This window comes from Musa acuminata, chromosome BXJ1-5, assembly GCF_036884655.1.
Source record: "Musa acuminata AAA Group cultivar baxijiao chromosome BXJ1-5, Cavendish_Baxijiao_AAA, whole genome shotgun sequence".
Classification (NCBI taxonomy): Eukaryota; Viridiplantae; Streptophyta; class Magnoliopsida; order Zingiberales; family Musaceae; genus Musa; species Musa acuminata.
In genome coordinates this window covers 2,392,134-2,405,126 of record NC_088331.1, presented here as the reverse complement: position 1 = coordinate 2,405,126, position 12,993 = coordinate 2,392,134, and the positions used below count along the sequence as shown (strand labels likewise).

The following is a 12,993-nucleotide window of genomic DNA, read 5'->3' as shown; positions in this document are numbered from 1 at the left end:
ATGCATGCCGGTGTACGATATTGATTCCTCTGCTCTAATTTGCTTCTCAGCATGATTTATTGGATGGATGATCCAAAAGCTAATAATAAATACTACGTTGGCATGGTAATGGCGATTATAATTCGTGACTAATGGCGATCCATTGACGGGGACTGATCCACCCAAGAAACTTTCTCGAGATGACGTGACTAAATGAGAAGGCTCAATAGTAGTGATGGATGCCAGTCAATGATGAGGATATAAACCAGGAATAACTTTTGTATATGAACAAATACTAGAAGATCATAATATATAGCAAAATTAAATGGAAGCATAATCAAACAGAACACAACCACGGTGGTGAATCTGTGGGCTGCCAGCCCAACAATCAACCCATGGGCTTCATTATGGTTTGGGGATGAAAGGGGATAAAATAGGTGAATAATCTCGATCACATATAATATGTTTATTTGGCTTATAACTTAGAAACTTAAGTTTTTTATTATAATCATTATCGAAATGAGGTAGATAGATAACATTCGATCTAAATGTGGTGCTGATAGGATTAATTCGAGGTTGGAGACCGGAGACAAAAGTCCAAATGTAACAAGAACTTGAGTTGAATTAGTGGTGGACTGACTGAGTTGACGAAGGAAGTGAGGGGACAGAGAAAACTTTTGTCTTGTGCTTGCTTGTTGGTGATGGTTGAAAACATAGTGAGCATCAAAGAAATCATAAAGTGACAATAGAGAGAAAAAAATTTAAAAAATTAAAACTAAAAACTCATATTAAATAAATATAATAACTTATAATCTCTCCTCTTTTGACTCTAAATTATTTCTTCTCCCAATTATGTGTTTGTTTAAACCATTTCATGATTCTCCTATCTTGACTCCAATTATGATGGGGAACTCCTATCTTGGCTTACACTCGGACCAAAATTTTATCTGATCATAAAATTTGATTTAATAATTTAATATCCTAGTCTAAATTAAATATTATAAAATAAAAATAAAAAGTTTTGAAGCTTGATATAATGTCCTTTGATCAACTATTAGACTTTAATTTGTTTAGAACCAATTTTGTCAGATTTCTTGAATCAATCTCCAAATATAAAATCAATTATCTACATAGATATATAATTTCTTTATCATAGAATATTTATCAAGTTTTATAACTTCATCTTAAATAATGATGATCTTCATATCAACATCTTCTAAACATTTGAGGATCTGCTTTATGATTTTATTTTCATAGAGAGATTAAAATACTTTGATACTTCCAATGAAAATAATATCATCTGATTTAGCAAAAATATCTACTATAACAAAATCAATATGATCCATATCGTAGAAGATTGCTTTTGTATGATCTCCACATCTTCAATATTAGTAAGAATACTATAGCGGAATCTGTCATAGTTGATAATTTTTTTTTTGCTAAGAAATATATACAAATCTATAGATCTTTTTATCTCTCTAATAGATCCAATTTTTCTTTCATATGGATCAATATATCTCATCGATTTTTCCGCCCCCATCCGTATCTAATTCCCTCGTTTGAAGTCGCTTCCTTTATCTACGCGTGTGAAAGAGAGACCAAGGAACTGCCTGCACTCTCAACACTATGGTTCCGCAGGATGGCGTGGAAGCGAAGGCGTAGAAGGGACCGACGCCATGGCTCGTCCAAGCCAAGCAGCGGTCGACCGCCCAAGCGTGTCCATATTTCTCCAAAGCAGACATTGTGGACGCTTCATCTTTGCCTCTCTCTCTCACGTCCTTTATCGTCTTCCTACTTCGTCGTCATAAAGTTAGCTTTTTGCATTTACGTTTCTCGTGTTTCTTCTCCACCACATGCGTCCCATGTTACTTCATTTTGGAGCGGTTGGCAGTCTCTGTTAGAAGGCTGATGAGATCCGTCTCCGTGTCCTACTCCTCCTCCATCAATGTGCTTGCTCACATCTCTCTACTTCACCTTAAAGACCAACCACCACCCACTTCTCTTTCAGCCACCGGCCCCCCTCCCCCGCCCTTTCAATGCCAACTCTCTTCTGCCCACTGTCCCATTTTAAATGCAGCCTCCCCTCACCACTTCTCTCCCTGCCTCCTCCATCTCTCTCTCTCTCTCTCTCTAGATTCTCCCTTCTCCGATGGCGCCGGCTTTCGTCCACCGTGACCCGAAGACGGTCTGCGTGATGGACGCGTCATGCCGTCTCGGTGCGTCACTCGTCGAAGCGCTCCTGCGTAGAGGCTACACTGTTCACGCCACGGCTTACGCGTCGTCCCATGGTTCCGTTCCTGATCTCCTTCATGCATCTCTTTGTCATGGATGATTGCCGACTGCATTCTGCAACCTTAGCTCTTGTGCACATCGGACTTAGAACTAAACCCAGTGTTGCTGAAATTTGATGATGGATGGATGCACTAGGGAAACTCAACGATTTGAGGAGGCTGCAGTCAGGCGAAAACAAGCAGCAGCTCAGGTGCTTCAGAGCAGATCCCTTCGACTACCAAAGCCTGGTGGACGCCATGAAGGGCTGCTGGGGTCTTTTCTACGTTTTCGAACCGCCTCATGATCAACCCTACGACGTAAGAGCTGATCGGATTACTTCGTCTCTTTTGCTTAGAGGGTTAATCTTGCACTCATGATCTCACAAAAAATGATACGGAGTCTGCCAGCAGCAGTACTGGCGTGTCGGTCTATTTCATGATACAATTGACTGCTACCAAACTTAGAGCCAGTGAGATGCAGGAGTGCATGGTGGAAGTGGAGGTGAGAGCTGCGCACAACGTGTTGGAAGCGTGTGCACAAACTGAGACCATGGAGAGGGTCGTCTTCACGTCATCGGTGACTGCAGTTGTCTGGAAGGAGGACCGCAGATCGACGGCAACCGTGGACGAGAGGGACTGGAGCGAGCCCAACTTTTGCAGAGGATTCAAGGTATGTATCCAAACACTGATGCTTAGTTTAGCGCGCGCACACACACACAAACCATTTACCGAATTTGGAGAATATTTTATATGTATTATAGTACTTGAAAGTTATATGATATCATTTGTTGTGTCCTAATTTTGGTCAACATAAAATATTTTAGATTATATTAGACTTTATAATTAAATCTTAGTATGATGTACGTGAGATTTAGTGGTTTGGATCTCTCGTTCTATACATAGATACATACTAACATGACTTTAATGCAATTTGTCACGATCAAATTCAACAAAGATTACTGGTCCATCAACTTGATCAACCTGGACAAAATATGAATTAAATTCGGTCGAGCCAATTTAAATTTCCTTGCTTTTAATTACTCAATCAGTCATTTCATCGGACATAATCGTGACAATCTATACTCACATAACCTTGTAAAGGAGGACACGCTGACTTCTTTTCCGAAATCTAAGGTAAATATAAATATGCATTAAGAATACACGCATCTGAATACATGATCATGCTGATTTGGTCAATGCTCCTACAAGCTAAAATGGTTTATCAAAAACAACATATTACTTCTTCATCAAATTAACACTTAATTGGATTGGCAATATCACAATCTTGGACAGATTTTTTGTTCTTCTCGTCCTTTTTATTACTTGCAAGAGACTATAAATCTATCTACAATTCAGTACATAGTAGACTTACGTAAGTCTCCTCTCAAGTCATTTTTATGGAGAGAGAAGAGATTTAACGTAGACCAAAACCGCAGCTGTGGCACGCCCTGGGGAAGACGTTGGCGGAGAAGACGGCTTGGGCGCTAGCGATGGACCGGGGTGTGGAGATGATCTCCGTCAACGCCGCCCTTCCGACGGGGCCTCAGCTCTCCGTCACCAACCCGTACCTGAAGGGAGCGGCGGAGATGTACGAGGACGGCGTCCTGGTCACCGTCGACGTGCAGCTCCTGGTCGACGCTCACGTCGCTGTCTACGAGAGCCCCTCGGCTTACGGCCGTTACATCTGCTTCGGCGACGCAGTGTGCCGCCCCCAAGACGCCGTCAAGTTGGCCAGCATGCTGTCCCCTAACAGCTCCTGCGCACCACCACCGAGGTTGGACCCTGCCGTGGCGTTCTTGTAAATATCACGATCAGTTATATATGCTTTGACTGGCGTGCTGATAATCATGGTGTTCGTTCGTCTTTGATTGCAGTGATGAGCTGAGGGTGATCGAACAGCGGATCCAGAACAAGAAGCTTAGTAAGCTGATGGTGAGCTTTTATGCTGGAAGACACGTGGAGGAACATGAACCCTCCATGTAATGGTAGCTATCGGGAGATTATATACTAAGTTACCATAAAGTATGATACGCTTAGCACATCACATCAAGTAAAGAAGGGGAGACAGCCCCCCTTCATCCAAATGTACATCAAACTTACATGTCAAATATCCGCAGCTGAATTATGTGTCCGAATAATTGTTAATAGCTACAATAAAAAAAGAATCTCGATGTCGAAAGATGATTTATTACAAGAAAGAATGGGCTTTGAGAATTTCTCCGAGTTATCCTAAATTATTGCTTAACATAGCATTCGAATCACATGTATTTCTCAGAAAAAAAGTAAGAACAGCTTAACATAGCATTCGAATCACATGTATTTCTCAGAAAAAAAAGTAAGAACAAGGAAGACACGCATCACTTTTGCAAATCTCATTCAGACAAATGCCTGGTCACATAAAAGCTAAACCTGACTTCAAATTAACTAGAAGAAAAAGAGGCGAGTCATGATCAACCACAAAGAAGGCAATTCCAGAGATTTCAAAAGTAAAACTAGAGCTGATCAGCCGTGGTTTCAAACTACACAAGAATTCTCCAAAACGAGCATAAACTTGTGGCATGACCTTTTGCCGCTTAATTACAGTGTCTATTTCGGAAGAAAAAAAGTAAACAGATTGAACTACATTGTAATTTACTTTTGTTTTCGAACAAGGGTGGAGCAACTAAAGTTGTTTTATGTACATACAACCAATAACCATTATACTTAGATTTGCAACTATCAGGGGATTGAACTCTGAACTCAACACAGAGCGCTTGCAATTAACATATGTGCAGGACTACCCACTGAGAGTTGCACGTACAATGCTTGAAAGCTTCAACTTCTTAAGTTTGTTGGAGTTCAGTGGCTGGAATAGGACCTCTGTGCTTGGCTCCACAGCAATCTCCTTGCATTCATCAGACAAAGCATCTTCGCTTTGATAATCACGTGGAATACATAGTAACTGAAGCCTCGAAATACCTGCATTTGCATTTTGATAATGATTGAAGATAAGAAGGATGGCATAATAATATATCTCTGTTCAGGTTAGCATATTACATATAAATATATAAATAAATAAATAAATATATATATATATATATATATATATATTCTGGCCTAATACAATTTCTAGCAATTCAAAGCAATTTAGTGTCTTTGTGCAACAAAATAGCCAAGTCTCCATTGTAGTGAAATGTGAAAATATTTTTATGTTCATTCAAATTTACATATTTCTATAGGGAAAATTGGTGTTGAGAGTTATAAACTAAGTTGTCTGCAAACCTGAAAACTTGCCGGGCTCAGTGGGTCGGCCTGCAACCAAGTTTTCAGGCTTCGAATAAAAAAAACAAAAAATCACATCTCTAGACAAAAATTGGTCTCTGACATTAAAAAAGAAAAACCTTCTTTTTAAAATATCTTTCCTAGTCTACTTTTTAGATATTTTAGCATAATCATCATGATTGTATGAATTACTAATTTTTATTTTTTGAAGCTGCTGAATCTATAAACAGGTATGGTATGAAGCTACAAGGAACTATATTCATGTCCTTGTTTCATGAGACTGTTGACAATAGTGTTGGGAAGGTTCAAGTAAGGCTATATCTGTGACTCGAATCCTGATTGTCCAAGTCTTAGAGGATCGATATCCTGTCTTTTTACCTTCCATAAGTTATACTAATTATTTTAAACTCAATGATAGTTATGGAGATACAAGAGCCCACTTTACGAGGGACACCAATTATAGAACCCTTGGGGAGAACTAGAGGGATGAGAATTACCTGGAAGTGTTCCAAATGTTTCATACAGGGATAAAACTGATTGATGGGGTCAAGCCACAAGGGAAACTTATATATTTTTTAAGGCATGTTTAATCATTCTAGTAATATAAATTAAATTCATAGTACTAGAGCTTAATATACAAGAGGCACCAAAAATCCAGGCCCCCAAGGCGAGATTTAAAGTATGTAGAACCCTTCCAAATGGTTTGAAGAAAAAATCAAGTCTATGGGTGATGTAATCCGGCTATCTTTGGACCTTTCCATGAATATTCTAAATGATCATCACTGTTAGATATATGTTCTATGAATATCATACTTTGTCTACAAATTACTAATGATACAAATGGCTGCAATCTACACTCATCACAATGTCGTTGACTACATAAATCACTACAAATTTTGATAGAAATGACAATAATAATAACAACAACAATAATAATAACTTTAACTTTCAAGCATTATGTAAATTCTTGTTCTTCAAAGCATTACGAATAAAATAGATAAGATAGTCTATAAATTACCTAAACCTAAGATAGATGGCTTTTGGACGATGAATCGACCAACTTTTGATCTCTTCACATTTTTCAAAGCTTGCATGTCATGTTGATATCCCTTGAACCTAAGGAACTCACCAAGAATATTTCTGTTGCTTTTAAGTTCTAAGCTGCAAAAGAATTTGCATAAGAAACAATTAGATTTCTTTTAACGTTTCAAGCATCAATGTTATACATGTAAACAAATGCATTAGAGTTCAAATAGGAGGCAACGTTACAACAAAGGATAAGTGCTTGGCAGAAACAGAGCTGGCTATGACAAATACACTGGACTTCAAATAAGCTGTAGCATGTTGAGCAGATATATTAAATGTGGTAGATAAATACGAAAGAACCATCTGATGACCATCTAATGATTTGGGTTATATTTTAACTAAAAAATTAAAAAATCAGTAAAGTGAACCGAGAATGCAAAATGCAGTCCAAAAATATAAACTTATTGTACAAATATGCTCGTGATAAAGCAAAGGATCAAACATATGAAACTTGATCAAGTTGTTAAACAGATGTGCTTCAATTCAATTATACCTCTTGATACCGTGGGCCAAGTTTAGTAGGCATATGTGACATGAACAATCAAAATCAGGCAAGCCATCAAATTTTCTATACCAACATGCTGTAAGGTTGCAACTATACTTTTTATTAAAAACATTCTTCTTTTTCTCAGAGATTATGAACTGTTTGGTTTTGAGTCAAGCATGGAGTCTCAGTTTCAGCAGTCTCTACAGTTTTGGATCTGTCACTCCTAGTTTAGTGCTTTACTTTGTCTTTGAAATACTAAAACCTCCACCACATTGAATTGTCCAATTTCTGTCGTCTGTACCAGTGCCCTGTACGTCATATATTCTATCAACTAGGTAGTAGAAAGAGCATCCTGACAATGATGATGACAGTTGGGCATAGATGTTGGCACTTGGTGATTAGCAGTAGAAGAGAGGCAAGGGACAGGGTGTAGATGCTGACAGTTGGAGGCCTCAATTTGGTGCATGGAGGCAAATACAACAACAGTTATACGAGGTGCAAGATAAAGGAGATGTATCGAGGCATATTTGAGGCATGTATGTCTTTCCTTGATTTAAAGACAGAACTCTAACAACTTTGCATTATTTTGAATAATCATTTCTTTCTTTCTAAGGATTCCTTTTCCTTTGAAGAACAGATGCTCAACAGTCACTCCACAAATCGCTTATGCAGCAACAAACCTTTTGACTCACACAAAGTGGAGCAGGTTAGAAAGTCCAGTGGTCCAAAACGTATACATAACAGATTAAGCAGCTATTTTACTAATTAAATTGATCAAATGGTCTAGATCTGAGAAAATTGTTGACAAAAGGATGATTATGGGTGGTTTCTTTTCTCAAAATGTTAATTTATACAATCATTCTCATGGGTTTCACATATATTCTCCTTATCTTCTGAATCTTTCTCTTATGCTAATTTCATCTTCTCCGAAATAAAATATCATGATTTCAATGTACTCTCTTTTCTACTTTCTCTTTACCTACTTGAATACAAGCTTCCATGAAAAAAAGTATCACTAAAGTTTTTCTTTCTTAAAAAAAAAAAAAAAGATAATACAGAATGATCTGAGAATGTACCGGTCCCACATTGGTGATGTACTCAGGATAAAGTGAAGCTTCTGATAGAAACCATCTTGCATATCATTCTTGCCAACTGCTCTTTTAATCCAGTTAGAAAATCCACCTCTTGATTCTGGCTTGAGCTCTTTCCATTCATGAGAAGAAATCACTTCTGGGTGGGAATAAATAGAGGAGGCAGGCCTAAAAGTTATACAAGCTATGCATAAGATGAGATAATGCAAACAATGTGACATATAGAAACTCAGTATATCTGTTTCCCATTCTTTTACTTTTAAGCAAGGATTGAAATTTTGTTCTGTACTAAAGTTTCGAGTTTTGCTCGGTATGGTACAGTACGGTGTATTGAGCAGTACGTCAGGACATACCGAGCGATATGTCTAATTTAGGCATAAAATCTTCTAAAAACATCTGAAAAATAGAAAAAAAAAGTTAGGATAGGATTTTTAAGTTAGAAATAAATATACTAATAGTATATTTTTCTTTTTTCTATCAATTACAAACCGACCTTGACATTCGCTCCATTGTCGGTTACTATTTGGACAATATACTGTGGTTCAATTTCCTCTACTGCGGTGTCTATCAAGATCTTAATATAGTCTATATCTTGGATCTTTCAGAAGCATTAACTGATTTATGAAATACCACCCTTCTGTTGCAATAAACAAGAAAGTTGATAATACTCATTCTTGTTGTTCCTATCCAACTGTCACATATCAGTGTCACCCTATATTCGTCTCATTGCCTCTTGAAGGATTTGATCCAATCCTTCAGTTCTGTCACCTCCTCATTTAAGTACACGCCATGAATCTCCCTTGATGTTCGAGGTTGGATTCTCATGCCAAAATTTTGAATAGACGAGACCAAGGATTGAAATATCATACTGTACCAAGTTTCGACATTCTCTTGGTATGGTATTGTATACCGAGCGATATACCGTTCGGTATATATATATATATATATATATAATACCGCCCGGTAACGAGCGATCCGCTTACCGATACATATTGCCCGTACCGAGCGGTATCATTCAAAACCGTATACCTTGGATGAGACTATGCTATGATAATATGGACCTTGGGCCATGTTAGCTCAAATCATGTGGAAGTTGAACTATTTTGAAATTGCCTTCCCAATATCTCGCTTTTTTTTATATATGCATCGTCAATCCATGTTTGTTTCGTTATTTGTGGGGGATGGGCTTACGAATCAATATTAATAATATTTGGTGTAGACCTCCTGCCAAGACTTATCATAAAACCACGAAGTCCACCATGTCTTATACTACTAGTTCAGCATAACTAAAAAGGAGTAGTTGACTGCCTCATGCCAGCCGACCTCTGGATTCCACTACCATTGCCATACTCCAATTGTGAGTTAAGACATCGATGCCTGATTGCTTTATTGATCATATACTGATGCTCCAATGATGCACGACAGCTATGAGATCCGGGTAGACTTCATCGTCGCGACCGTCATACTAATCAAAAACTGGTTTCTGCGTAGCCCTATAGAATTCTTCCTCAACTCTTATCTTCTTTTTTAATGTATCTTCATTTGCTTGTTATAGCCTACTTTGAAATAATTTATGGATCTCCGTCGGAACCTTCTTACATTTTGCAACATCGGGATACCTGCTAACCAAATACATCTTCACTTAAGTTATTCTTTCCATCTTTTCAGTATAGTCACAATAAATATATTACTAATAATAACGGTTCCCATCTATCTTTTGGGCATGAACCCATGCACCATCATATGGTTGTTCCTTTGGTGTCATGATCCTACCAAATTTAAATCAAATAAAACTATAAACATATTGAATTAACCTAATATTGATAAAAAATCATAAATTATAATATTAAATCATCATTAAATACATTAATCACACGATTAACATAGTTAATTACCTATTAATTACTTCTCTTTCAATACTATAAACATGTCAAACACTCTAATAGGTATTAAAAACATTGAATTGACCTAAAATCGATCAAATTTTAATTAAATCATCATTAAAATGACTAATAACAATATTAAATAACTTTAATAAAACCTAATTAAACCTATTTTACCATTATAAATATGTGAAACATATAAAACAAACATTAAATACGTAATTTTGATCCAATATACATCAAATTATGATGAAATCATCATTAAATACACTAATCACATGATTAACATAGTTAATTACCCATTAAGTACTTCTCTTTCAACACTATAAACATGTCAAACACTTTAATGGGTATTAAAAACATTGAATTGATCCAAAATCGATCAAATTTTGATTAAATCATCATTAAAATAACTAATTATAATATTAAATAACTTTAATAAAATCAAATTAAACATATTTTACCATCATAAATATCTTTCAATATTTAATATGCATGAAATATAAACATTTGACTTATCATGTGTCTAATTTCAAATTAATTGATATTAAACACACTAATCATAATATTAAAGATCTTAATTACTCTCTAATTAAAGAAAAAGAATGCATACCTCTTGATCAAAAAGTATTTTCTCTTAATACTTCTAAATTAGTCTCGATTCAATTCACAAATCGTTGCTTTGTAAAGTTTAGTAGAGTGCAAATGTGAGAATAAGAGAATATGAGAAAAAATAAGTTTTAGTTTAAGAGTGTGTGAGAGTGAAATGAAATGAAATAGGGGGGAGGATATGTTTAAAAACCCATGAGAAAAGACTCCAACGATCAATTTGACTATTGGAACACTATTACAGATCGGTAACGATAAAAATTTCGATCGTTACCATCTGATATAGCCCCATATCGTCCGATACGAGGCTATATCAAGCGCTCCGCCCGATAGCAAACTGTCCGCGTATTGGTCTGCTGGCGGACTGGTACGTATTGCCCGATATAGGCGGTATCATTTAAAATTTCAATCCGTGCTTTTAAGATATAAAAGCACATTGAATTTGTTATCCACCTAAACTTGAATAGCCAATTTAATGGCACATGCATTTCAAATTTTAAGAAAGTAAATGCTTACTTGATCAGTGAATAGCCTATTACCATACGATTCCTTCTTATATCTAACGTCCTTGTGTGTACCAATTTAGCATAATATTAACCATATCAGCAATAATCAAATCATCTCCTATTTCCCAAGACCAAGTGCTAGAGTAAGCCTTATATCAATATCTATGCCAAAGTAAACAGATATTGGATATAAGATATAGAAAAGAAATAAACAATCTCAAGAAAAGTAGGGATCAATCCATAGATGATGGAGAATGTGACAAGATAATAGAGTCCAACAATCTCTAATAGGCCTTAACTAATTCAAAAATGAAATTGAGGAAGAGCGGTGATTGCTTTCACCAGCATTTAGCTGCAAATTGCTTTGCCTCAAATATTTGGACATCAGCCAGTCTAGCATTTTTGTGATATAAGATGATCATAAAAAGACAAATCCACAATATAAGGTATATACTCTAACTGCAGAATTAGCACATATCATACTGTAAGTCTCGAAAAATTCATTTTATCAACACCTGCAATTTGAATCTGGAAGTATGACTCGACCAATTACATGTCCTTTGGGCAATAGCAACCCTCTTTGTTCCAAGTATGATTCAAGAACTGCTACTTGTCTGCTAACTTCAATCACCTGAATGACATGGTTGCTAAAATATTAAATAGTAGCAAAAGCATGGAACCATTAAGATGCCAAGTAACCATCACTAATCAGAACATTCTAATATTTGTCCAATGATGTTCACAAGTTTGTTTAATGTGCTATTAAAAGTGCACAATGTTTAGGAAGAAAACAAAACCAGAAGGCAGAGTTATATGCTTACACTGCAGCTGATTGGGGATGATCAGAGATGCACATATAGATACAGTTGATGACAGAAATATCAAAACTTAAAATACACAGAAAAATATGTACATAAATTTCGTTGAATCATTTTATTCTCAGCACAAAACTAAAGAACCCAAAAAATTAATTTAGATGGCAAAAAAGGCATACGAAGCATTGATATTGAACAAGAGAAATTTGAAGGCATCAGAAAGGATGTCTTACAGGATTTAGATGAGTCTGAGACTTGTGCTTCTTGTCAACCCAGTTCCCACCCCCATCAATCGCCACCAAACCAGAAAAGTTCCGGACTGCCACCACCATTGCTTCCCTGACATCATAGATTACTGTTATTGCTCCACTCCTTACTGTAAGTATACAAAACTAGCAACAAAAGAGTACGTCAAAAATAACATAAATGCATCATGAAGTACGAAATTCCTTCATGGCAAGGAACCGATTTAAATCAAGAAACAGCAAAGAAACCGATCGAGGACGGACCTCTTCGTAACAAGAACGACATCGATGTGCTGCCGAGTGCCGGTATCAGCGTCGGGAATCCGAAGCCCGACGAACGCCTTACCACCATAGAGCTTCTCCAATCTGCAACACCCTCAAAACCCCGCGTGATGAAAGATCAAACTCCAGCGGCCTAGATAGACACTAGTGTTAGAGTAACGAAGTTATGGAAGGGATCCGGCATACCTGGCGGCGACGGCGAAACTGGCGTCGGAATCGGAGGTATCAATGTCCGGGAAGTCGTCCTCGCCGTTGATGATTTGCCGAAAGAAATTGTAGAAGACCAGGCCGCAGAGGATCTCCAACCACATGGCGATGCGATCGTCGACGATCCGAATTCCAAGGCCTTAGAGATTCCGGCGAATAGGGGTTTCGATCGTTTCGCGGAGCGCAAGTGTGCTGCCTGCTACCTTTCGACGCGGTGCCAACATTGCCTATATAGCCCCTCACGCCGATGGCGTAGCAACTAAGCAAAGCAC

General features: G+C 37.2%; 2 protein-coding genes across 3 annotated transcripts; one reads left to right on the top strand and one right to left on the bottom strand.

Annotated features, from left to right (window-relative positions):
* Positions 1-2,009: 2,009 nt before the first annotated feature.
* Positions 2,010-4,463, top strand: LOC135672963 (cinnamoyl-CoA reductase-like SNL6). The gene is made up of 5 exons (XM_065181543.1): positions 2,010-2,267; positions 2,407-2,567; positions 2,731-2,919; positions 3,686-4,023; positions 4,124-4,463. The coding sequence occupies exons 1-5, from the start codon at positions 2,129-2,131 to the stop codon at positions 4,230-4,232; spliced, it is 936 nt and encodes a 311-aa protein (XP_065037615.1). The 5' UTR covers positions 2,010-2,128; the 3' UTR covers positions 4,233-4,463.
* A 262-nt stretch (positions 4,464-4,725) lies between these two features.
* On the bottom strand, positions 4,726-12,943 carry LOC135672962 (uncharacterized). 2 transcript variants are annotated; one of them, XM_065181540.1, is made up of 7 exons: positions 12,701-12,938; positions 12,497-12,598; positions 12,221-12,326; positions 11,688-11,803; positions 8,160-8,342; positions 6,529-6,671; positions 4,726-5,207 (listed from the first exon to the last, which is right to left on the bottom strand). In XM_065181540.1, exons 1-7 carry the CDS (start codon positions 12,823-12,825, stop codon positions 5,026-5,028), a joined length of 957 nt encoding a protein of 318 aa, XP_065037612.1. In that variant the 5' UTR covers positions 12,826-12,938; the 3' UTR covers positions 4,726-5,025. The 2 variants fall into 2 exon arrangements, with proteins under 2 accessions (XP_065037612.1, XP_065037613.1); XM_065181541.1 differs by lacking the exon at positions 8,160-8,342 and having other exon boundaries at positions 12,701-12,943.
* Between the last annotated feature and the right edge of the window lie 50 nt (positions 12,944-12,993).